A 25,376-nucleotide genomic window follows, 5' to 3' on the forward strand; every position below is an offset into this window, starting at 1 on the left:
TCTAGATAGTGACCGTGAATGGGAATCTTGCCTCTTTTTTTTATTTTTCTTCCCCCTTAGCCTGTGGATGCTGAGACTGATTATTGTAGTAGTACCTCTGTTGCCATCAAAAGATCCATTAGTTTTAAAAAGGGTGACAAAACAATTACTCACATTTATATTGTGCCGTAGTAAAATATGCCAAGGCAGTACAGAGTAAAATCAGGCACCCAGCTGTGGAAGGAGAACCATTGAATAAAATCATAGAATCGTACTGCACTGAAGGAGGTCATTCGGCTCTTTAAAAGAGCTATCCAATTAGTCCCATTTCCCTACTCTTTCCCCATAACCCCACAGATTTTTTTTCCTTTAAAGTATTTATCCAATTCCCTTATCAAACTTACTGTTGAATCTGCTTCCGCCACCCTTTCAGGCACTGCATTACAGATCTCTCAAACTCGCTGTGTTTTTTTTAAAAAAAAATCCTCATCTCCCCTCTTTTGCCATTTATCTTAAGTCTCTGTCCTCTGGTTACTGACCTTCCTGCCAGTGGAAACAGCTTTTTATTTACTCTGTCAAAATCCTTCATAATTTTGAACACACTATTAAATCCCTCCTTGACCTTCTTTGCTCGAAGGAGAACAATCCCAGCTTCTCTAGTCCTTCCACATAACCGAAGTAGCTCATCTCTAGTACCATTCTAGTAAATCTCTTCTGCAACCTCCCCAAGGCCTTGACGTCCTTACTAAAGTGTGGTGCCAAGAATTGGACACGCTGCTTCGGATGAGGCCTAACAAGTGATTTATAAAAGTTTTGCATAACGTCCTTAGAAAAGTTGGGGAACGTGACCAAAGGCTTGATTAGAGGTAGGTTTTGAGGAGGCTTGTGAAGGTGAGGAGAAAAGTACCAAAGCCAGAGGGGTTTAAGACCAAGCTTTTGAGCATGGGGCCAAATGGTTGAAAACTCTTATCACCAAAGCTGGAGTGAAGAGAGGAGAAATGCAAAGTTAGTATGTGCTGGTATGTAGGGCTGAGAGGAGGTTGTATAGATAGGGACATGTGAGATTGGAGGGATTTTTTTTTTAAATAAAAATTTTGAATTCAATGGGTGGTAGTGGGGGGGCGGCGGGGGGGGGGGGGGGAAGCCAGTGGAGGTTGGTGTGGACAGGGGAGCAGGATAGTGAAAGGGAATACAGGTGGAAGAGTTGAGTTTGTGTGGTGTGGATTTTGAGAAGCTGTTAGTGTTAGAAGTTGAGCTTGGAGGTGACTACGGCCCGACTGAAATTTTCAGCGGCAGAGGGGAGTAAAGTCAGATGCAGGTGACGTTATCTAGATGGTCTTGGTTAGGACATAGGGTCTGAATCTGTGCCTAAGGTCAAACAGGACACTCAAGTTTCACACAATCTGGTTGAGCCTAAGCAAGCTGCCAGGAAGGAGGGTGCGATTTGAGGACCAATGCAGAGTTTTTGGTGGGAGCTGAATAGGAGAGTTTCAGTCTTGCAGATGTTGAGTTGGAGAAACTTTCTAATCATTCACAATGTTTCTGATAGCAGTGTGGCAATGAAGAGGTAGAGCTTGGTGGTGTCGGCCTACATATGGAAGCTGATTATGCCTATGGATGATATAGCTGTGACGTGGCATGTAGATGAGGAAAAAGAGCCAGAAATGGAACCTTGGGGCTGTCCTGAGGTGAGGGGGGGGTGGGAGGGAACAGAAGAGATACCAGTAAAGGAGATGTGCTGGCTACTTTGGAACTGGAAACCAGTGGAGGTGGATCAATTTCAAAAAAGGTAATCAAGCAGATAAGCAACTTCAAATCTATTGATGTTGAGAATCAGGTAACATAATGGAATCAACTTGTGGGAGTAAACGTGAGGTTTACCCATATGATCTAATAAATAGCAACCAATGTGGATTTAGAAGGGAAAGATCAACAACTTGCACTTAATAGGCCCTTTTAACTTAGAAAATGTCCTAATCCAGTTTAGAGCAGTAGTAAAAGGAATGGAATACTGAGCCAGGAGAGAGTTTGAAGGCTTAGGTGAAAAGATGAATTTTGAGAAGGTTTCCAAAGAAGGAGAGAGCTAGAGAGGCATGTGTTTGTACAGAATGCCATACAGGATTTTGTGTACAAGCTAGAGAGGCAAAGGGGTCCCAGGAAGGAGTTCTAGAAAGTAGGACAAGGATGGCTTAAAGGTCTGCCACCAATTGTGGGACAGAGGGAAGGTGGATGAAGGAAGGCCAGCATTGTAACAATTGAATCTGAGGGTGATAAGGGTTTTGACAGTGGATAGGCTAATGTAGGGATGGAGGTGGGTAGGGCTGAGGAGATAGAAATAAGCATTTTTGGTGATTGAGAGAATATGGGGTTTAGAGGAAACAAGAGGAGGGTTTGAGAAGGTTCTTAGTCGTGAAAAAGAGCAGCCTAGGATTATCCTTGCCGTCCAGGGTGATGATGGAATAGTAAGTGGAGAGGAGAATGAGGTACATTTAAAGTATGGTCGAACCAGATCTGGTGATTGAGGCTAGTTGTGCCCCAGTACACTGGATTTTATGCTTTTTTGATTTAAGGGAACAAAGATGGGGATGTATCAAGTGGAGCAACAAGATAATGGTTTTGCTGGGAACAAGGGCATCAAATGTGGAGGTGAGGGAACGGTTTAATAGGTTGGCATCAGCAGTTGTGTCAGGACCAAAGGAGAAGGAGTTGGGAGTTAGAGATCCTGCCAGCCACCTCCTAATTTGTAGTTAGTGACAGCCCATGTTGACTCTGAAAAGCTCTGTAATGTGGTTTTGGGATCTCTACTGTTTCCAATTTACTGTAACCACTTGGATTTGCAAGCTGCATGCAAATTTGCAGATGTTGCAAAAATAAGAGGGGTACATAAGAACATAAGAACATAAGAAATTGGAGCAGGAGTAGGCCAATCGGCCCCTCGAGCCTGCTCCGCCATTCAATAAGATCATGGCTGATCTGATCCCAACCACAAATCTAAAGAACACAAGAAGTCGGAGCAGGACCCGGCCACATAGCCCCTGGGCCCTCTCCGCCACCCACAGGGCATTGACCGATCCGAACTCAGCTTCATGTCCAATTTCCTGCCCGCTCCCCATAACCCCTAATTCCCTTTACTTCTAGGAAACTGTCTATTTCTGTTTTAAATTTATGTAATGATGTAGCTTCCACAGCTTCCTGGGGCAGCAAATTCCACAGACCTACCACCCTCTGAGTGAAGAAGTTTCTCCTCATCTCAGTTTTGAAAGAGCAGCCCCTTATTCTAAGATTATGCCCCCTAGTTCTAGTTTCACCCATCTTTGGGAACATCCTTACTGCATCCACCCGATCAAGACCCTTCACAATCTTATATGTTTCAATAAGATCGCCTCTCATTCTTCTGAACTCCAATGAGTAGAGTCCCAATCTACTCAACCTCTCCTCATATGTCCGCCCCCTCATCCCCGGGATTAACCGAGTGAACCTTCTTTGTACTGCCTCGAGAGCAAGTATGTCTTTTCTTAAGTATGGAGACCAAAACTGTATGCAGTATTCCAGGTGCGGTCTCACCAATACCTTATATAACTGCAGCAATACCTCCTTGTTTTTATATTCTATCCCCCTAGCAATAAAAGCCAACATTCCGTTGGCTTTCTTGATCACCTGCTGCACCTGCATACCAACTTTTTGATTTTCTTGCACTAGGACCCCCAGATCCCTTTGTACTGCAGTACTTTCCAGTCTCTCGCCATTAAGAAAATAACTTGCTCTCTGATTTTTCCTGCCAAAGTGCATAACCTCACATTTTCCAATATTATATTGCATCTGCCAAATCTCCGCCCACTCACCCAGCCTGTCTATATCCCCTTGCAGGTTTTTTATGTCCTCCTCACTCTCTACTTTCCCTCCCATCTTTGTATCATCTGCAAATTTTGATATGTTGCACTCGGTCCCCTCCTCCAAATCGTTAATATAGATTGTAAAGAGTTGGGGACCCAGCACCGACCCCTGTGGAACACCACTGGTTACTGGTTGCCAGTCCGAAAATGAACCATTTATCCCAACTCTCTGCTTCCTGTTCGATAACCAATCCTCCACCCATGCCAGAATATTACCCCCAATCCCGTGATTTTTTATCTTAAGTAATAATCTTTTATGTGGCACCTTGTCGAATGCCTTCTGGAAGTCTAAATACACTACGTCCACTGGTTCCCCTTTATCCACCCTATACGTTATATCCTCGAAGAACTCAAGCAAATTTGTCAGACATGACTAGCTTGAAAACTACAAAACGAGTTGGACAGAATACATGTGGGTGGAACAGTGGCATTAAATTTAATGGAGAAAAGTGTAAAATACTGAATAGAGGAAAAAATAGGTAGCGTAAGGACTTCAAGAATGATACTGAAGTGGTTATGAAACTGCAAGTTCTGGAGGTTTTACTGGACTTGACACTCAGTATCACTACAGAGCAGCAATCAACAGAGCAAATAGAATGCTGAACTATATAGCCAAAACAGTAGGGTACAAGCCAGAAGTCAAGTCCTTCTCATCTTGGAAATTTTGTACAAACTCAGAATCAAACCTGTCACCTTCCTGGTTCATTATTTAGTATTACAGCATTCGATTTATTTGTTTTTGCTTTTCTTCCCCTTTCTTAGCCTGGGGCCACTGTAGCCAATTGTAGCATCCTTACCTCTACTCCAACTAAATTAGCACAGAACAGCTATTGTTATTACTGGTGTTCAACAAAACTTGTCCACCTGATGGTATTTTGCAGCCAAATTTGTCAGGCTACAGAGAAAATCAGCCTGCTGTTCTTGGATTCCATATAGTCCAAAACCATGCAGAGGACTGAACTTGAATCCACCCTATACTGCAGAGCTGTTAGCCCTCTTCTATCGTCCCCGCAGGACTGTAGCGTTTATGGCATGTTTCTGTCAGGAATAAGAGATTCACAACCTTGTGAGTGAAGAAATTTTTCCTCATCTTGGTCCTAAATGGCCGACATCTCATCTTGAGACTATGACCCCTAATTCTAGACTCTCCAGCCAAGGGAAATGGCCTCTCAGCAACTACCCTGTCAAGTCCTCTAAGAATTTTATACATTTCAATGAGATCACCTTTCATTCTTCTAAACTCCAGAGACTATAGGTCCATTCTACTCGATTTCCTTCATAGGACAACCCTCTCATTCCCAGGAATCAATCTAGTGAACCTTTGTTGCACCCCCTCTAAGGTAAGTATCCTTCCTTAGGTAAGGAGACCAAAACTGTACACAGTACTCCAGGTGTGGTCTCACCAGAGCCCTGTATAATTGCAGCAAGACCTCCTTACTCTTTTTTATATTCTAATCCCCTTGCAATACCATTTGCCTTCCTAATTGCTTGCTATACCTGCATGTTAACTGTCTATGATTTATGTACAAGGAAACCCAAATCCCTCTGAATACCAACATTTCTTAGTCTCTCACCTTTTAAAAAAATATTCTGCTTTTCTATTCTTCCTACCAAAGTGTTTAATTTCACATTTCCCCACATTATACTCCATCTGCCACCTTCTCACCCACCCTCTTAACCTGTCTATATCTTTTTGCAGCCTCTTTGCATTCTCCTCACAGCTTACTTTCCCACCTAGCTTTGTATCATCAGCAAACTTGAATACATTACACTCAATCCCCTCATCTAAGTCATTGATATATATTGTAAATAGTTGAGGCCCAAGCACTGATACTTGCAGCATCCCACTAGTTACAACCTGCCAACCCGAAAATGACTTATTTATTCCTACTCTGTTTTCTGTCCATTAACCAATCCTCAATCCATGTTAATATATTACCCCCAATCCCATGAGCCCTGATCTTGTGTAATAGTCTATGTGCCACCTTATCGAATGCCTTTTGAAAATACAAATATGCTACATTCACTGATCAAAAAACACTAATAGATTTGTCAAACACGATTTCTCTTTCATAAAACAGTGTTGGCTCTGCCTAATTATATTATGATTTTCTAAGTGCCCTGTTACTATGTCCTTAATAGATTCTAGCATTTTCCCTACTACTAATTTCAGGCTAACTGGCCTATAGTTCCCTGTTTTCTCTCTCCCTCCTTTCTTGAATAGCAGGGTTACATTTGCTACCTTCCAATCCATGGGGACTGTTCTAGAATCTAGGGAATTCTGGAAGATCTGGTGACCAAAATCTTGGTCAAATAGGTAGGTTTTCAGCAGCATCTTAAAGGAGGAGATCGAGAAAGGCAAAGAGGCTTAGGGAGGAAATTCCAGAGCGTAGGGCCTAGATGGCTGAAGGCACAGCGGCTACTGGCGGGGCGAAGGAAGTGGGGAATCCACTCGAGGCCATAATTGAAGGAACGCTTAGTTTTTGGACTGTTGTAAGGCTGGAGGAAGTTACAGAGATGGGGAAGAGCGTGGCATGAGGATAAGAATTTTAAAATCGAAGCATTGCTGCACCAGGAGCCAATGTAGCTCAGCGAGCACAGGGGTGATGGTGAATGGGACTTGGTGCAAGTTAGGATACAGACAGCAGTTTTGGATGGCACAGCATGTTTAAGAAGAAGCAATTGTGGATGTTTTTCAATTTTATTGCAACTCATACTGATGCCATAAAGATGTATTCAAAGATTCAGAAAATACATTTTAGGTCTCTGAGGAGAAATGAAAGAAATCATTGGAAAAAAAAATTCCCATGATACACCAGAAATATAACTTTGGGTCCTGTTGCACCTAAAATTTCAGGTGTAAATTTATAGCCAGTTCAGAACTGGTGGAAATTCTTGTGAACAGCATTTTTCCATGGGGGTGGGGCTATGTTAATGAATGGCAGAAAATTTTGGCAGAAGTTTCACGAAATTGGCGTAAAAGTTTGAGGAAATTCATACATAGTATAAAAATGAATGTAAGTCATTTACACCTGAATTTCCTCTATCTTTGGCATCGAAAATCCACAATATAGCATACTTATGGCAAGTTTTCAGGAAACTCCAGGCTAAGGTTTTTACACGTTTAGAAAGTGTTCAGACAGAAGTTTAAGTGCAGCTGATCATTGGTTGCTGGAGCATACATTAGGTTATTGGAACTCTCTCTTGCCTGGTGCTCCAGTACAGTTTCCCAAACTTTGTCCTTCAAGCAGCCACCTGGATCAGTTTCATATCTTTTTGTCAAGACTACTTCGGCTGCATAATTGCATGTACATCGCACTTGCAGATAAACCTGATTTTGGGGGTTATACTCTGATATCTACATGTACATTTCTGAATGCCTGAATCATCCTCTGGTGATTTTCCAATGACTAATTGGTTTTCATGGAATCATAGAAAGTTATGGCACAGAAGGAGGCTATTCAGCCCATTGTATCCGTGCCGGCTGAAAAAGAGCTATCCAGCTTAATCCCACTTTCCAGCACTTGGTCCGTAGCCCTGTAGGCTACGGCATTTCAAGTGCACATCCAAGTACTTTTTAAATGAGTTGAGGGTTTCTGCCTCTACCACCCTTTCAGGCAGTGAGTTCCAGATCCCCACCACCCTATGGGTGAAAAAATTTCTCCTCAGCTCCCGTCTAATCCTTCTACCAGTTACTTTAAATCTATGCCCCCTGGTCACTGGCCCCTCTGCTAAGGGAAATAGGTCCTCTCTATCTAGTCCAGTCATAATTTTATATACCTCAATTAAATCTCCCCTCAGCCTCCTTTGTTCCAAAGAAAACAACCCCAGCCTATCCAATCTTTTCTCATAGCTAAAATTCTCCAGCCCTGGCAACACCCTCATAAATCTCCTCTCTAGTGCACTCGCACCTTTTTCTGTAATGTGGTGACCAGAACTGTACGCAGTACTCTAACTGTGGCCTAACCAATGTTTTATACAGTTCTAGCATAATCTCCCTGCTCTTATATTCTATGCCTCGGCTAACAAAGGAAAGTATCCCGTATGCCTTTTTAACCATCTTATCTACCTGTCCTACTACCTTCAAGGATCTGTGGACATGCACTCTAAGGTCCCTTTGTTCCTCTACAACCCTTGGTATCCTCCCATTTATTGTGTACTCCCTTGCCTTGTTTGCCCTCCCCAAATGCATTACCTCACATTTCTCTGGATTGAATTCCATTTGCCACTTTTCTGCCCACCTGACCAGTCCATTGATATCTCCCTGCAGTCTATAGCTTTCCTCCTCACTGTCAACCACATGGCCAATTTTTGTATCATCTGCAAACTTCTTGATCAAGCCCCTCACATTCAAGACCAAATCATTAATATATACCACAAAAAGCAAGGGACCTAGTACTGATCCTTGCAGGACCCCACTGGTAACAGCCTTCCAGTCGCAAAAACACCCATCAACCATTACCCTTTGCATCCTGCCACTGAACCAATTTTGGATCCAACTAGCCACTTTCCCTTGGATCCCATGGGCTTGTACTTTTTTGACCAGTCTGCCATGTGGGACCTTGTCAAAAGCCTTGCTAAAATCCATGTACACTACATCAAACATGTTACCCTCATCAACCCTCCTTATTACCTGCTCAAAAAATTCAATCAGGTTAGTCTGATACGACCTTCCCTTAACAAATCCATGCTGACTGTCCTTGATTAACTCGTGCCTTTCTAAATGACGGTTTATGCTGTCCCTCAGAATCGATTCCGATAATTTGCCCACCACAGAGGATAGACTGACTGGCCTATAATTACTCGGTCTATCTCTTTCTCCCTTTTTTAAACAACGGTACAACGCTAGCAATCCTCCCTGGCTATAGGCATGGTGCTGGAGGATTGGAAAATGATGGTCAGAGCCTCCGCTATTTCCTCCCTTGCTTCTCTTAGCAGCTTGAGATACATTTCATCTGGGCCTGGCGATTTTCTTGGTATAAGCATCACACTTATTCTATGGAAACCGAGTAATCTTAACCACTTTAACAGTTGGTTTATTGTTGCATATCAGTTGCTATAGATATCCAGCTTCTTGAGCATTGGTGCTACGGTCTTGTTCAGCAGAACCTACTTGTCAAGTGTGGTCATTATCAATTCATAATTTATTACTATGCAAATTAACCTTCAAATGCAGCAACATTTACTTATGCAAATGTTAAAGCCTTGTGTAGAGAAAGTACTTCTGTTCATGAAATAACATTCCTCCCTTTCTTACAGGTATGACAGTGAGTGCAATGGCTGCTTTAATACTAATGACGACGTCCATAGTGTCTGTGGTGGGTGCACTGTATCTAAGTTACATCCTGTACTTTGTGCTGAAGGACTTTTGTATAATCTGCATCACCACATATGTCCTGAACTTCATTCTCTTTATCATCAACTATAAACGACTGGTTTACTTGAATGAGGCCTGGAAACAGCAACTCCAATCCAAACAGGAATAATCTATATGATCTGCAAACCTAACACCTGGAGAGCCGGCTTCCATTATGTCTATTTGGCAGTAATTTTTTTTGAGAGAGATGTATATGATATAAAGGAAATCAAAATCATTGAGAACCAATTTTTTTTAAAAATTGAATACTTGTGTGGGACCCTGGACTTTACTTTGGTTTATCCTCCCTCAAGTAGTGGGAAACACATGAAGATTAACAGACAAGCCAACTGAAAGCAAGCTTTAACTGTATTGCACATTCCTTAGAAGATCTGAATTCTGAAAAACTTGCATACACTAAGTGGCATTTTTTTTTTAGCATCCCCCCTTGATGATGTAAATTGTGATTGAAAGTGCCTTCTGTTATGAGGAATTCTGTTTTTTTTTTAAATCATATACAAGTGTTTTATAGTGCACGGGAAGTGGCTAATGGGTGTCCTGGGTCTTGGTGCTCTAATAAGTGGGTCTGGAAATTGTACGTCTCGGCTGAATGACTAGAATTGAATGTTGCAAGTCCAATTTCTTCCAGTACCGTAGTGATTTGTCACATGTTGGCTAGTATCTTTACATGCTCAGGTCCTCTATGCCTAACCTTTGTCCGAGTGCACGATTTTAAAAGGCCAGCAACTATGCAGTCATAGCATACCACAAAGGTACTTAAAGACTTAAAGTAGCACCGTTCCCACTGTGCGGGGAAGCTCTTGTTGCAGCTTGCTAGGATTTTTAAAATATGCTTCAGAAGATATAGTAATTAAATAACAAGTTTTAATCTTCAGGTTTGACTAATATTAGGCCCAGAATTCATGTAAAAAGTATATCTCTTTAAAATTTGTGACACTGATAAGCAAAAGTGCAGTATTAGGTGACAAATGCATTTGACTTTTACTAAAAGTTTAAAAATTCTCAAGTTGCACTTTAAGATGGTTTCATTTTGACTGTTACTTTATGGTGTATTTCAGTATTTTAATACTGCTGAATAAAGCAGCATCAGGACCAAGACTGTATAAATATATGTGGTCAACCAGGCCCATAATGTTTGAAAATTGGGTCCCTTTTAAGGACCTTATTTAAGGGACCCCTATTAGTTTCAATCTGATCGTGCTGCATACGACTTTATTTTTTTTAAAGTAGCATTTTGTTTGATATACTGACATTTTCATTATGTTGAGGCCCTTTTTGTCTCTAATGTAACACCATTGTGCCATGCATTGGATTAACAAGGAATAGTTGATAATTTCAAAAGCATTGCTATATTAAAATATAACTTTCACAAATTAATTGGTTGGATTGGCTGGATGGAGTTGAGGCTTTTTTAATATAAAACAAACATGTTTGATAAGTGGCATTAAAAAGTATTTAAATTAAATTTTGACCTAATTAAACCATTTTGAACCATATTTAGATAGTCATGACCACTGCTTGAACAAAAAATTCCTGCCTTGTATTCTATACAAACGTATACTGAAAAACTGAACTGAAAAACTTGATTTCACTGAACATTTTAGAGCTGTTTTTGGGAGTGTTCATTTAATCACTCCCTCCCCCATTTTATTTAGGTAGACAATTGGACCAGCGGAGGCTTTTGCCTGGCTTGAAACTTCCCTGCTAATGTAGTTCAGTGCCTCCTCAAGTATTGCTACGAGGAGCTGTAGTTGTGTGTTCAGTGTGTGATGATAGGCTGACCACTTTGCTGTGCTTTTAATTGAGACCCTTTGTATCTATTGCGGCAATGGATACAAAAGGTCTCAATTAAATGTGGTAGTGTCTCCGCACCTACTAGTTGAGTAGAGACGGTAGCAAATTTAATAGCTTTTTCAAACCTGATGTAATTATTTACATCAAGAAACATTCTGGTCCATTGAGCAAGCTGATATTCTTTCAAAGGGAATTATGGCCTTAACAGCCTTTTGAATTTCCCAAGTAGCTTATGATTTCATTAGAAGGAGGTTACTTTCATTTCATGGAACCAACTTATTGAATTGTATTGCAAAAATGATTAATGGAATAGTGTAATGCCAACTTAGAACTGGTAAATAATTGGTTTATAGCAGCAGTGGTTTAAACAACAATTTTCTCCTAATAGTGATTTTGAAAAACCTAATGCCTATGAACCAACCTACAATAAAATGTATCAATTTTAGTATACCTCAGATACTGTGTTCATATGCACAGGATCCATCTGACATGGCTGATAAATCTATGGTCACCCAACAGTTCATATCAATTTTCTGTAAGCCTTTACTGTGCCTATGTGGATAGACAGTTGTGTCAAATGGATGGGGGCAGTGCTTTTGAACAGTGGGTAACTACTGGTAGAAAAAGTCCAGTTCTATCAGACTACTTTATCATTGTCAAATGGGCACTTACATGTAAATCTAATGCAGTGTGATTTATTTTTATCTAAAGCCAGTTAACGTGCAGGATACTGCACGTGTAGACTTAGTAACTTATGCAATCAGTATTTTCTCAACACTAAATTGGCTGTGTGCTTTTTTTGTGCCCTTAACTAAACTGGGTCTCAAACAGGTTACTTTTAGCCCTTGCACTGTAAATCTTTAGTTGGCACACGTTAAAGCCATTACCACATTCTTCTTAGAATGCAAATAATCCAGAGGATGATGAGTACAGTTAAAGCTTGTCTCAAAGGATTGACTCCTGGACACGGGGGAATGCCGTTATCGTATCTGTGCTTGTTGAAGCTGCTGGTACAGTAAGTTACCTGAAGTCCATCTCTTTCTGAGCTCCAGAAGACCACTGAATGCTATTGTACTATTATTGTGACATTCCTGTGACCCAATAAGCTGTAAAAATTCCAAAGGGGTTTACTGATACTGTAGTACCGATACTTTATATCTTGGCTGTGGACGACACTTATGCTCATCCTTGATCCTATTTTTTGAAGTAAAACTATACTATGTAACTGCAATTCTACATGTGTTTGGTGCAAAACAAATTGAATATTGATTTTAGCCAATGTTTTGGACTTGATTCAAATATTTTACTTTGTGCATCTCCTGCTCTTAGACCTTTACTAGCAGCAGAGGGATGGACGTACTTTAAGATCTCCGAAGTCCAGTTGTATTTACCCTCTTCCCCCCCCCATCATCACTTGTTTATATTGCACTGTCTAGCATGAAGCCCATGTTTACTGCTCATGATGTACTGTAATTGAATATAACTATAGATTCATTCCTATTGGTATTGGTCTATCACTACTTCTCTCTGGTATCGGCATCAATACAGGCACTAATGGCCCTTAATTTAGAAACAGTGAAATAAAATGGTTTTCATTACAGTAAATCATTGTCAATTCAATATGAAAGTAACAGGGTGACAGATGCTCTTTATTTTTGTAAACTGTATTTAGCATGGCAGAAGTACTATGTTCTTGATCTGTACAATATGTTCCATCAAAGTTATTTATTAATGCTGCTTCAAGCTCATGAGCACATGTGTTAAAACTTTTAAGGTGGACTCTCTGGGCATTGATCCCCTTCACAGCCACAGATGAGAACGTTTTTATACATAGGTTCAGGAATATGATTTTGCTAAATGGCAAAAATTGTAAATATGTATGAATGTGTATTCATTGCACAGAATTTTTTGGTATGAAATAAATGTAGAATCTACATGAGGTAGTCTTCTGCAATTTTTGAATGCTAATTTTGTTCATAATGGACAGCTCCAGCCATTTATAATTTCCTGCAAGCAAACTTGTAAGTGAAGTTCAGATAGGACCATGAACTGAGGACACCCACTGCAGCATCAATACTTGATAAAATTTCATCCTACAATGTGGATTTTTGTTACTTGTCCTTTATACAATATGCTTGTTTACAGCAAACTTCAATGTGTTGAAATGTGGATTACACTGTATAATAACCAGCTATAAATCAGTTTTCCTTGTGTTAAGAGGTGTGGATGGAATATAAAGAATACTATATAAGCTACATTGGTGCCTACAAAATGGATGATTGTGGACTAAATCAAGTCAATTGTAAAGAACAATGTTAATTTTTTGGCTTAGCTGTGGCCAAGTATTTAAAAGTTAACAAGTACAATACTCCTATCAGATCTGTATGAAAAATGAGTTTTAAAAATTTCCACACTGGGTTTTAACTTTTTTAAGTTATCTGAAACTCATTCATCCTAAAATGTTCACATTTTCTGGTCAGCTGTTAAAAGTAAAACTTTCTCACTCTGAAAACCCAGGAATTTAAGGATGAACTACACCCATTCTGTCTGTATATTAAAATTCTTGCCTATTTCATGCACTTCCTGTCCACAAATGTTACTTCTGATAACACTTTGTCAACATTTATAATGAAAACCTGTTAACATTTAGAATGGGGGAAATCTGTGTATAAACGTGTCAAAATTTTAAGAAACCATATATAAACACTTTAAACACATGGTTTGATAAACTATTCAGATCACTTTTTTCTGAAAAACCTTGTTTACTGTTTTTTTTCAGTAACTGAAATTTCTAATGTCCAAAAAAGGTTTGAAACATTAAAAAAAATTCACAATGACATGATCAAACTTAACTTAATCATTGAATTGTCTTTTAAAACTGTTTTTATTTTAAGGCCTCAAGCTCAACCAAAACCGTAGACCTGGTATTTTTAGCGAGAGCTGTGACAGCTCAATACAGAATTTCCCAGTACCATTTAGTCAACTGAACTCTTGCAATATTTTGTTTGAGCTTATAGCAGTTTCTGCTCAGATTTTCAAATTTATTTGAAGAAAAGCTGCAGGGAAAATTTCAAACCTACATTTTTATTTAAAAAGTAGAAACTGCATTGATTACATAATGAAAAGCTACACAAAAGCATATCAAGCACCGTATCTTTCCTTATCCTAATCTGACTTAATTGCTTCAAAATTCAACTTTTTTTGAAAAAACAGCCTCATTATCCACCTGTGTTTTGTTGACAGAAATGTAAACATTCTAATTACTGACACCGGTGAGAGAGAGAGGGGCAGACAGATTGTCAATCGTAATTTGAGTTCCTTTTTTAAAATCAAAACTCCAACTGGTACATCTTGCATACCATCTTGCTGTGGATTCTTGGCTTCAAAACTGGTAAGAGAAAATGTTATATATAAAATAAGGCTGCTCATTTATAGTTTTCACAGAATAATGGGACAGTTATGGAATTCAATCCTAAAGCATCAGTAAAAATTCAAGGATACCATTTAATAAACAATGACTTATAAAGTAACTGTAAATGTGACCAATATCCCCTACATGACAAACACATTGTTATAAAAGTGTATCCCCCGAATCATCATGAGTAATGCCACAAGTTAATCCTAAAAATACAGAAAGCCAAGATTGTGGAGGGGAAAAGTCTGTCTCTTTGCAATCATCTCAAATTTTTGTTGTTCACCTAGCTTAGAGGGGGGGGGGGGGGAAGAGAGAGAAAAGGCTGCAGCCTAAACCATCTGAAATTGGGGTTAAGCTGTACAAGAGTATTAATATCACCCTTTCCACAGTTGTCATGTTCCTCCTGTTGAAATCTGCCAAAGTACCCCTGAAAACTAGGTTGTTCAGACAGTAAAAGGCAGATACTTGCTAAGCAGGGATTTATTTTTATGCATTTTTGCACTTACCTAAGTATTGAACATGCCTGAATTTTTAGAAACAAAGACCAGATGCCCCAGTATGAATCTTTCATTATTAGCTATCTTTGTGCTTGTGAGTTTACTGATTTGTGGTGAATTATAGGCAATGTTGGATGTTGCTATTGTAAGTGGCTTTTCTACCCATATGAGAGGAGACTACTTATTACTGTGGGTTAGATTTAATCCAGACCTGAAGAAATGGTATAAATGAAGCATTCATTGAAGCTTCTGACAGTGAGGCCAGATACATAGAATAGGATTGGGATTTCAGTTTCAAACATTAGCACACTTCATATCCTGAAATTGTATTGTTTTGGCTTTTTTAAAAAAAAACATTAAAGTAGTACAATTAAGAACTTAAAAAAACAAATTTACGCTGTGTAATATAAATCTTAGCATAATCCTTTTTAGCTGTGAAAACTGCAGCTGCAATCCTGATGCACAATTCAGTGCTGGCAGTAGACTAGGAATAGATAATGTAATTGGACATGAGTGTTTCACATCTTCACTTGGAATGGATAAATAACCTAGTACTATAATAGATATTATCCTTCCTATCTTGGGATGTGGCTAGACAGCACTTTGACCTACATCGCACTAGGGTGAAGTACTAAACGTGTTCCCTCAACTGGCTTTGAAAAATAGTATCACTTAAGAAATGTATTGACATAATATTTAATTTCCCACGGCATAGTGACACTGATACTTTAGGATTAATGTCAACACGAATATTTACAATTTTAAAATAAAAGTACTGAAAAAATGCATGAGAATTTTAAAAAAAAATTTCTGTACACAGTTTTTTCTGTATTCTCAGTGATGGCCATCACCATGATACCTCAAAGGAACGTATCTGGTCTCATTTGCCAGTTTCCAGTAGCGATCCCGAAGAATGAAAGCTGACGATTTAGGCTGTCTCTGGCGAGTGAAGATCCCTTTTTTGTTCCCATCTACACGAGTTGTAGCTGCAAGCAAATGAAGCTAGTGTGTAAGAGTGGTTAAACATAACCTTCCCAGGAAAAGATTCATGCTTACATCAATTAATGCTGCTTTTTTAATCCATCCAGTAGCTTGTATATTTAGTTAAACAATGTAAAATATTTAACTTCGAGTTGTTGTCCTCAAACAAGTGGACTTGACAAGTTAGAATCATAGAAAGGATAGAGCATGGAAGGAGGCCATTTGGCCCATCGAATCCATGCCGGCTCTATGCAAGAGCAATCCAGCGAGTCCCACTCCTCCACCCTATCCCTGTAGCCCTGCAAATTTTTCCATTCAAGTTCTTATCCCTTTTGAAGGCCATGATTGAATCTGCCTCTACCTCCACCACCCCCTTGGGCAGTGCATTCCAGATCCTAACCACTCGCTATGTTAAAGTTTTTCCTCATGTCACCTTTGGTTCTTTTGCCAATCACCTTAAATCCATGTCCTTTAGCTCTTGACCCTTCAGTCAATGGGAACAGTTTCTCTCTATCTACTTTGTCTATACCCTTCATGATTTTGAATACCTCTATCAAATCTCCTTGCAACCATCTCTGTTCCAAGGAGAACAAACCCAGCTTCTCCAGTCTATCCACATAACTAAAGTCCCTCATCCCTGGAATCATTCTAGTAAATCTCTTCTGCACCCTCTCCAAGGCCTTCACATCTTTCGTGAAGTGTGGTGCCCATTACTGGACACAATGCTCCATTTGTGGCCAAACTAATGTTTTATAAAGGTTCATCATGACTTCCATACTTTTGTACTCTAGGCCTCTATTTATAAAGCCCAGGATCCCGTATGCTTTTTTTAACCGCTTTCTCAACCTGCCCTGCCACCTTCAACATTTGTACCCATATACCCCCAGATCCCTCTGTTCCTGTATCACCAAAACCATGGCGGTTGCTTGTGTTCATTGAGGAAAGCTGATGCTGGGGAATGGAAGACATTTCATTTCAGCTGCCCGGTGTTTCCATCAAGCATGTGTAACAGGTTAGATGCATCCCTCCATTATGCCTCAACAGAGTGCTTCAGCCCTACTGCACTAGTGTGATATTTTTTTCTATTTCCCATACCAGCATTCTGTGGCCTCTGCCAATTTAGTGCAGCATTAGTAGCCTATGCATATTAGGAACTGGATTGGGAATTAGCCAAACTCATCTAATATAGGACCTGTACAACCAACAAAAGACTTCTATCCCATCTGTCCAGGGCAGATTTGAACCTAGAATTTAAGGTATTTTTAAATAGAACATTCCAGGTGAAAAGTCAACACCACTAAACTGTAGGGCCAGCAGGCTGGGCCATTATATTTTTATGTCACTGTAAATTTTGTATTTGGAGTGTGGCCCAATTAAGCAGCAGGATCTCTACAAAACCATCCAATGGTCAATTTAATTTTATTCTGAATGCTCTAAATCTATAGCAGCACAATATCAGCCATAAGATATGACATTGTCTTACTGTATGTTTACAGCTTAACAAAAGCCATTGTGCTTAAAAAAAATTAGTAACATGTTTCTAAATGACATCTGTGACAGAAGCAGCACCCCATCATGTCTCAAGTAGGAAAGTTTCTATAATGTATCACTATTTACCCATGGCTTTCGATATAGCATTAGCTGTGGCAATGACGTTTTGGGTGCATGTCGGAAAAAAAGCATTAAGAAAATGTCTGGAACTATCACTGCTTGTGTTCATGTTAATTGCTGCAGAAACTCTCATCTTTGAAATATTAACATATGCAAACTTGCAGACTCAAATCAGATTAGAATGATTTCTCTAGAGGTCAGGCATCCTAAGGAGACAACAGAAATCCATAAGACTACTAGTCACACCTTACTTAACAGAAATTAATATCCTGATTGCCCAGCTATTAAAGAGCCTCATTTATCTTGGGTATTAAAACCAATTTGAGAAGATGAAAAATGTCTAATTTTGTATATTCTTATGAAGAAACTGCAGTATGGAGGTCTACAATTTTCATTTACAGTCTGCACAGTATGAATAAGAAAGTTGCTTCATTAAGTCTTATTAAAAGTGGTGCTCACCTATCAAACATTATACTGGCCATCACATTTAGCAGGCAAATTGCACTCGCACGAACAAGCCCATTATAAGTGGTGGGGACTGTTATGTAAGTCAAGCATTGTATTAGTTACTAGATGTGTTTTGCTTCGATGCAATTATCTGACTTGCAAATAATTTTAACTTCATTTTAATGTGAATGTAATAATCTGACAGTATCTGTTCCACTTTTTGGAATGGACAAGGGAATATGGTCGCTAGAGTAAAAAACAATGTAGCAAGATAATTGTTAGTCCTGTGACATACTATCCTAGTCAGGTGATGTACAAGAGTGCATGTTTCCGTTTATGGTAACTGCTTTTTCATTAATACAATTTGAAATTGTTGGGGGCTTTCCCCCCACCCAGTGCAAATGTCACTGTAAACTGGCACTCTACTGGTGCAAATTTACTCAATTCTTATGTTTGCCATTACTGCCAAGTACTTAATCCACAGATTATCTTTGTTCCTAAATTTTTTTTTAAAAAGACTACAAATTCTACCACTTCCCTCCTATCCTAAATGTGCCGAATGGCACTGGGGCTTGGTTGCATTTTTCTGGTAGCCTGCACCCAAGTCTATGCACGAGCCTACATCAAACAAACATGCAGGCTGTGTGACCACAGACTGCGTCACAACCAAACCTGTTCACGTGTCAATAGCTATGCACTTTTTAAGAAGGAAAAGCAAGACTGCAAGAGTAGAACTTTACTTTTCTATCAGTTGCATGAAAAGCTGTAGGAAAAACATACCTACACCATTAAGAGTCCTTGATTTGTACTTTGAACCCCTTAATGTACACGTGTTACTAGCAACCACTTTATACTAATTATTGGAAAAATGTGTTCATGTGTAAAACACCTGAACATGTATGCCAGCAGTTTTAAATAAACATGCATTTAGCTGATACAGGTAATTTTATTAATAAGGAACACCATGTTATTGTTAATATAATAGTTCAAGTCTCTAGCATATCAAACTAATTACACATAAAAGTATTTAATGCAAGGCCAGTAAATTCTGGATAGCATCCTTACAGACTGAGTTTATGTCACAATGCTGTGGTGCCCGGCGACTTCATGTACACAGCTTAATGGCAGGCTTACACATCATAACATTTCTTCTTGCTGCATGTACATCGAGTTGGTCTACACTGTGACCATCAGTCAGTCAGTTTTACTTTCTTCTCATTGGTCAAGTGTTTAAGTCGTGTGTTTTTCTCCTTTCCAGTTGGTTATTTTCTACTTTGGTCATATTTTTATTTTACAAAATCTCTCTCCAATTATATTCCCCCAATTATTATTTTTAATACACATTCTACCAAAAATAAATTTTACCCAATGCCATGTAGCAAAATAAAATTCTCCAAGATACTGCTACTATGGCAGTTCTCCATCTAATACCTCTAAAATAAAGTTCAGAACACAAAAAAAAATTTAATTCAGGGAAAAAACTTAACCCATAAATGCAACCATCCATCCCATCAACTTCCCCCCAAACATGGCCTGAGACAGCAGGCCGAGCCCCATGAACATCTCATTTTCTCCCACTACTTCACCACCCAGCTAAGATCTGACATTATAAAAAAGGTGAATGAAAACATTACAACTCCCACAAGCCATTACCTGGCTCAGCCTCCATCATTGCACATATACAAAGGGTGCAATTGTAACATGAGACCAATGCAACAATCATGGAACCAGACAACTCCTTGAAGCCATCCAGTAGTTCCAGACTTCCACACTCCCTCCCACCTACGCAGCAGCCCCATATTTCATTCTCACCAGGCATTTAATTTAGGATGATTACAAGAGAAGTACAGTGAAACCTGCAAATTAGGGACACCTAAGGTACTTACATCAGGTATCCTATATTTGCAGGTGTCCATATTTTCAAAATGGTCATTGTATGTGCAGTAAACCAGATGAGCCAAATATCCCAGGATTGGCTGCCTCTCCTGCAGCGTTCCATTTTTGGCCTCGCCTGGGATTGTGCCTAATTCTGGAGCCCTGCCAGCAGGATGTGATTTCAGTTCATTGGGTTTCCTAGTTCATTGCCGTCCCGGGGTCTTTTCAATTGAGGGAGAGATGTCCTGATCCTGGGATTTGCTACGTTGGTAGCCTGCATAGGGCAAGGCGGCTGCTGTAGGGCCAGAGTGCCTGGGAGATCCCAGCCAAAGTGGGGGGATTAATGTCCTGCAAACCCCTGTCTGGTACCTCCTCCCTCCGTGTGCTGCAGCTGCTACTGTTTGAAGTGCTAGAGGATGGGTAAGGGGCTGTTAGCAACTCATCAGTATTTGACCTACTGGTGGAGTGAGATATGATATTGCCCAGTGCAGTTCCAGGCTTTGGTCGAATGGGGAGTTCTTTATCCAGCATCAATAGCATCAGAGAAACCGCTCTATCCCTGGGAGAGAGCCGTGCAAGCATTCAATCCCAGAGATAGAGCAGTTTCTGTGCCGCTATGGATCTGGATAAAGAGATCTCCATTCCACAAAAGCAGTTTCTTTCACCCGCTGCCAACTCGCATTGTCACGTGTTTTAAGTTGTAAACGGATTTAGTGGATTGAAGGCTGTCCATAGTTCATAATTTGCGACTGTCCATGGTCTCAAGATGCAGCTTGTATCTATTACAACGTAAGTCATTTGCGACTGTCACTAAGTGTCCGTTTTTTGCAGGTGTCTGTTTTACAGGTTTCACTGTAACTCCTTAATGAACAATTCTGAGGTCACACCTCAAAGTCAAATGCATAGTTTTGCACTACCCAAGTGCTACTGAAAGTATTTAGTCTGGGAGAAATACAAAAGTCAATATCCAGCAGATATGAATATTTCAAAGTTTCTCTGATCAGTCAACACAACTGATAACACAAAACATATTACTTACTTTGGGCAGTCATGAAGTCTGCAAAATTCCAGATTAGTTCTCCAATCAAGTAGTCTTTCCTTTTTTCATCAAATATCCTAAAATATTCCTGCAATACAGCTCGCTGGTACTCTTCTGTAAACATTACGGGGGGATCCTAAAGACGCAAATGTACATAATCCACTAAAGAACTGTAATAATATTTGTTACTTCCAGGAGGCTCTATGTGCACACTGAAGCAATATTTTACTAATAGCATGCATCTTTAAAAAAATGCACACACGTATGCTAGTTCTTAGTCTGCTCATTAAACAACTCCAATAATGCAGCAGTGATTTCAGGAGTGAAAGACACTAAAGGGCTATCATTTGTTGAATCACACTCTCTTGGCCAACTTATATTTACTCCTCATATAAAAGAACATCTCAATGCATAACAAGGCCATGAGGTGGACACCAAACAGGAGAAGGCAAGGGGGAAAAGACTGATGGTATCATCAAAAAAAAATGTATATAAGATTTGAAAGCAGGTAGCAAGTCAGATTGGTTCAGGGAGAAAATTTGGAACAAAGGAAGCAGGGAAAAAGCAGTAATGTGGAATCAAGAGTGGGCATATAGCAGGAGTCAACTGCTTAAATCGGGTGGCGACAGGACCTGGAGATGGGGATCTTGAAGCCTGTTACCTGTGAGACAAAGCCAGTGGAGCTTGGATGTAGTGATGGACATGCTCAATATTGCCTACTGAGTTCTGGGATTAGCTGAAGTTTGTGTGGGGCAGGAGTAGGGACATAAGCGGGCAGTGTTTCGGAGGTGGAAAAAATGCAATCTTGGCAATAAACCAGATGTGGAGTAGAAAATTTATGAGCGCATCTGGGGAGGTTAATGGAGCCAGAGGCACATAGGTGGTGGCACGAGCAGGAAAAAAAGGTTTTACGCATTCAGCACTGAATGTTGGATAACAGTCAAATATAGTAACAGCCACAAAGTCAATAGCAATGGCAAAGAGCTAGAGTTAGCGGTTATCAGTGTACGTGTGAAAACTGCACTTGTTTTGTGGAAGATGATTTTGGACAGTTAGCATGTAAACGATGAATAGGTGGAGACCAAGGTCACATCTAAGGTGACCACATAGACATGAAAGGAGAACACATTTGAGGAAATGTAGTGGTTGCATTGGCACTGGTATGAGTGGAACTTCAAAAATGCATTGCTGTAGAGATGGATGCCAGAGGAGAGAGAAATAGTACAGTCGAATTGATGGTAGCTATAGAAAAGTCTTAGCCCAGGTCTTTCTGACCTGAAAGAGGGTTCATGGTGCAATGCAGACACTAAAATAGAAAGGCGGGAGCAAACAATTATCTACAACATTAAATCTTATGAATTGCATGCACTTCCTGTAACAGTTATTTTTAATCACACCTGCCGGTCACACTTAAACTTATCTAGAGTCCTTTCAACTGTCTCCAAGGCAGATAATGCTGTTTTTCACAGTCACCCCTCTCCCGCTCATTAAGATGAAACCCGTCACCAAAAGGGCTCCCAAACTGCCCCTCCCTGGTTGCTCTCTCCCATCTCTATTCCAAGGCTGCCTTTCCTCCCCATCCCCACTGGTACTCCAACCCAACCTGTTTTTCCTTGCCTGCTCTGTAAAATCAGCATTCCCAGTCTTGACTGGGTTTGAAGTTATTTAAGCACATACCATTGTATCCACTACAGTTTTTAAATGGGAATATGTCCTTAAATAAACACACTACCAGGATTGAACAATGAGTACTTGTTCACCACTAAATTTCTTTGAAATGTTATGACATTGTGTTGTTGGGCTGTCAAATATTCATGAATGTGCAAACACAGCTAGAAAACAACAAGCACACCTTGCAATCTATTCTGTGTATAACTTACATGGACCAACTGGCCAAAATCCTCTCAATTCACTTCCAGAGAAGCTTCTTCTATTGAGTTAACAACAGGTGATGCTCACATACAATTTAGTCTATTGAATTACCAGCCAATGCAAATAACTGGATGAATAACACCTCTCTCCTTCCCTGTGAACCTCCTTGGGACTTTTTTCTCATTAAGTGGACAATGCAACTCCCTAATGTCTGCTTTTATTACTCCAGACATGCTACCACTACCACCAGTATAACTGCACCACAAGATACACAAACATTACAGGAAATCCTTAGCCTTTCATTCCCAAACTTCTTTTTGTGCAACTAGTTCAGTGTAAACTAGTACTGGGTTATGTACAGCCAAGGAATTGTTGATGTTTACTGTACTTACACTGTGCAGTCCTGCAATAGTATCTGCTCCATATTCACTCTGAATAATTGGTTTTTGGTATTTATTATACCAGTCCTCAAACTGATTGGCAAGTTGCAATTGAATGATCTCCAGATGGCCTGGGTCATGGTACCAGGAAAAATAGCTGTTCACACAAATAACATCTGTGTATTGCATCTGTGAAAACATAACCAAACATTCAATTTTCCAGAATTTTTTTCCCCCAACAAACAGCTTATTTAAACAAATTACTATATGTTTCAAAAACTAAATTCTTGGCAATAAATTCTCAACAAGTCTTCACTTGGGGATTATCAAAAGGAACAAGAGTTACAATTTAAACAACGGCTAGGATATCACTAACTCTCAGTGTGACCAGCAACAAGGTAAATTATTGAGAAAGCAAAATTACAATGTCAGAACAAAAGCTTTACAGATTGAAACATGCATAATATTCAGTGCGTCAGGCACCTATGCTCTGCACCAACAATCTAACAAGGAAAAGGAGAAAAAAAGTGAAGATCCTCTGTTCCCATGTCATAAATATAAATGTGATTTTTTTTTTAACCAAACCTGTCACTGACAGAACCTATAAGGCCACAGTGCAAGTATTTACACAATAGAGATCAGATCAATCAGACTTTAAAAACGAGAGAAAGGGGAAAGAAAATAGTTCCCCCTCAATGGACATCAGCCTTGCTGGTGCAAAGTCATGCACAATATCTGTTAAATGAAAGACTGTGTTTAAAAAAAAAACTTCCTGTTTCAGGTGTGTTGCATACATTATATATTCTCGTTGGACTATCTGCCAGTTCACAGATGGACCTCAAAAGGAACCTCCCTCTTGGCGAGACTGGAATGCAGCAATGAATACTGTATCCACCTCAAGAGCAATCAATTTACATTCCAAATTAGTTATGACAATTTTAGTAACTGTTCTATATTCATCAAGAAGAGGTATGACAGTGCACAGCAAAAGAAAACTTTTCCATTTTGGGCATCCTGTGGCAGCATTAAGCATTCCCAGGTCAATTGCACAGAGTGACCCAATGCACATCAAAGCTCCCTTTCCTCTAGCCCAACACTGTACAGCGCACATTATAAAAAATGGTGATTAGGAGGCCATTATGGCCTGAAGCAGAATTCCCATGGTTCTAGCAATGGCATAAAACAGACAAGTTTTACTCTTGTGGTTTAGGTCTTCAGAAATCCAGTGCATTATAACCAATCATTTGTTGAACAGACTTCATTTTCTGTACTGTCGGTCAATTTCTGCAGTTACTCACAGCTTTGTCTTCCTCGTAGCTGGTGTCTGTTACAAAGGTAACAGGCCTGGTTGGATCCATTGCTTTAGTATATGATATTAAAGTCCTGTTTTAAAAAAAGAACAGTCAAAAGAAAGAAAGACAAACTTGCATTTATAGAGCGCTTTTCACGACCTCAGGGCATCCCAAAGCGCTTTACAGCCAATGAAGTATTTTTGAAGTGTAGTCACTGTTGTAATGTAGGAAACACAGCAGCCAATTTGCGCACAGCAAGCTCCCACAAAGTCAGTCTAAAACAACAAAAAACACAAGCTAAAATGTTTAATTACTAAATAGATTCCAAGAAAAAGTTTAAAATTTACTCCTGAAATATTTATGATTTTGAAATTAGAAGCATTGAATCATTGCAAAGTGTAGTTCTTACTTGAAGTAATAATCTGCTTGTGGTAGTCCAGATGCTGGTTCATTAGCTACAGACCACATCACTACTGATGGTCTGTTTTTATCTCTGTACACAAGCTCCTCCATTACAGTCAAATGATGAGCAAGGGACTTGTTTCCAAAGCTCAGACTAAAAAAAAAAATCAAATATAAAAGGTTAGCATTAAAGTTTGTACATACTAATGATCACCTGTGAAAAGGATATGTTGGGTTTGATGCTATTTAACATTTATTATCCAGGTCAATGATTAATGGTGATTGAATAAGTTGAATTATGTTTTTACTATGAAGCATTGTAGAAGTGTTCATGGTAGTATCAGGCACAAATTCTATGATTATGTGCATATTTGCATGGAAAATAAATCTGTGACCTTGATGACGATTGAAGTGTTCGTTTTTAACTCTTGTCTGTCACACTTAAATTTCTGTGCCACACTTTAAAAAAATAAACAAAGGCAGCCATTTGACACAGATGTTAGAATGTCTGTAACTTTTGTG

At 39.5% G+C, this 25,376-nt stretch overlaps 2 protein-coding genes across 3 annotated transcripts in view; one reads left to right on the top strand and one right to left on the bottom strand.

The window, feature by feature from the left end:
- vkorc1l1 (vitamin K epoxide reductase complex, subunit 1-like 1) overlaps positions 1 to 12,977 on the top strand; it is a 55,826-nt gene extending 42,849 nt beyond the window's left edge. The window contains exon 3 of the mRNA XM_068008159.1: positions 9,132 to 12,977. Coding sequence (XP_067864260.1) covers positions 9,132 to 9,358 — 227 coding nt within the window. The 3' untranslated portion in view covers positions 9,359 to 12,977. The remainder of the gene's footprint in view (positions 1 to 9,131) is intronic.
- Positions 12,978 to 14,107: 1,130 nt separating this feature from the next.
- The window catches only part of gusb (glucuronidase, beta), a 33,914-nt gene continuing 22,645 nt past the window's right edge, over positions 14,108 to 25,376 (bottom strand). For both annotated transcript variants that reach the window (XM_068008157.1, XM_068008158.1), the window contains exons 8-12: positions 24,862 to 25,008; positions 24,459 to 24,543; positions 23,173 to 23,349; positions 20,909 to 21,044; positions 14,108 to 15,941 (exon numbers count right to left, since the gene is read on the bottom strand). In XM_068008157.1, coding sequence (XP_067864258.1) covers positions 15,790 to 15,941; positions 20,909 to 21,044; positions 23,173 to 23,349; positions 24,459 to 24,543; positions 24,862 to 25,008 — 697 coding nt within the window. In that variant the 3' untranslated portion in view covers positions 14,108 to 15,789. The remainder of the gene's footprint in view (positions 15,942 to 20,908; positions 21,045 to 23,172; positions 23,350 to 24,458; positions 24,544 to 24,861; positions 25,009 to 25,376) is intronic.

Source organism: Heptranchias perlo, chromosome 28 (assembly GCF_035084215.1).
Source record: "Heptranchias perlo isolate sHepPer1 chromosome 28, sHepPer1.hap1, whole genome shotgun sequence".
NCBI lineage: Eukaryota > Metazoa > Chordata > Chondrichthyes > Hexanchiformes > Hexanchidae > Heptranchias > Heptranchias perlo.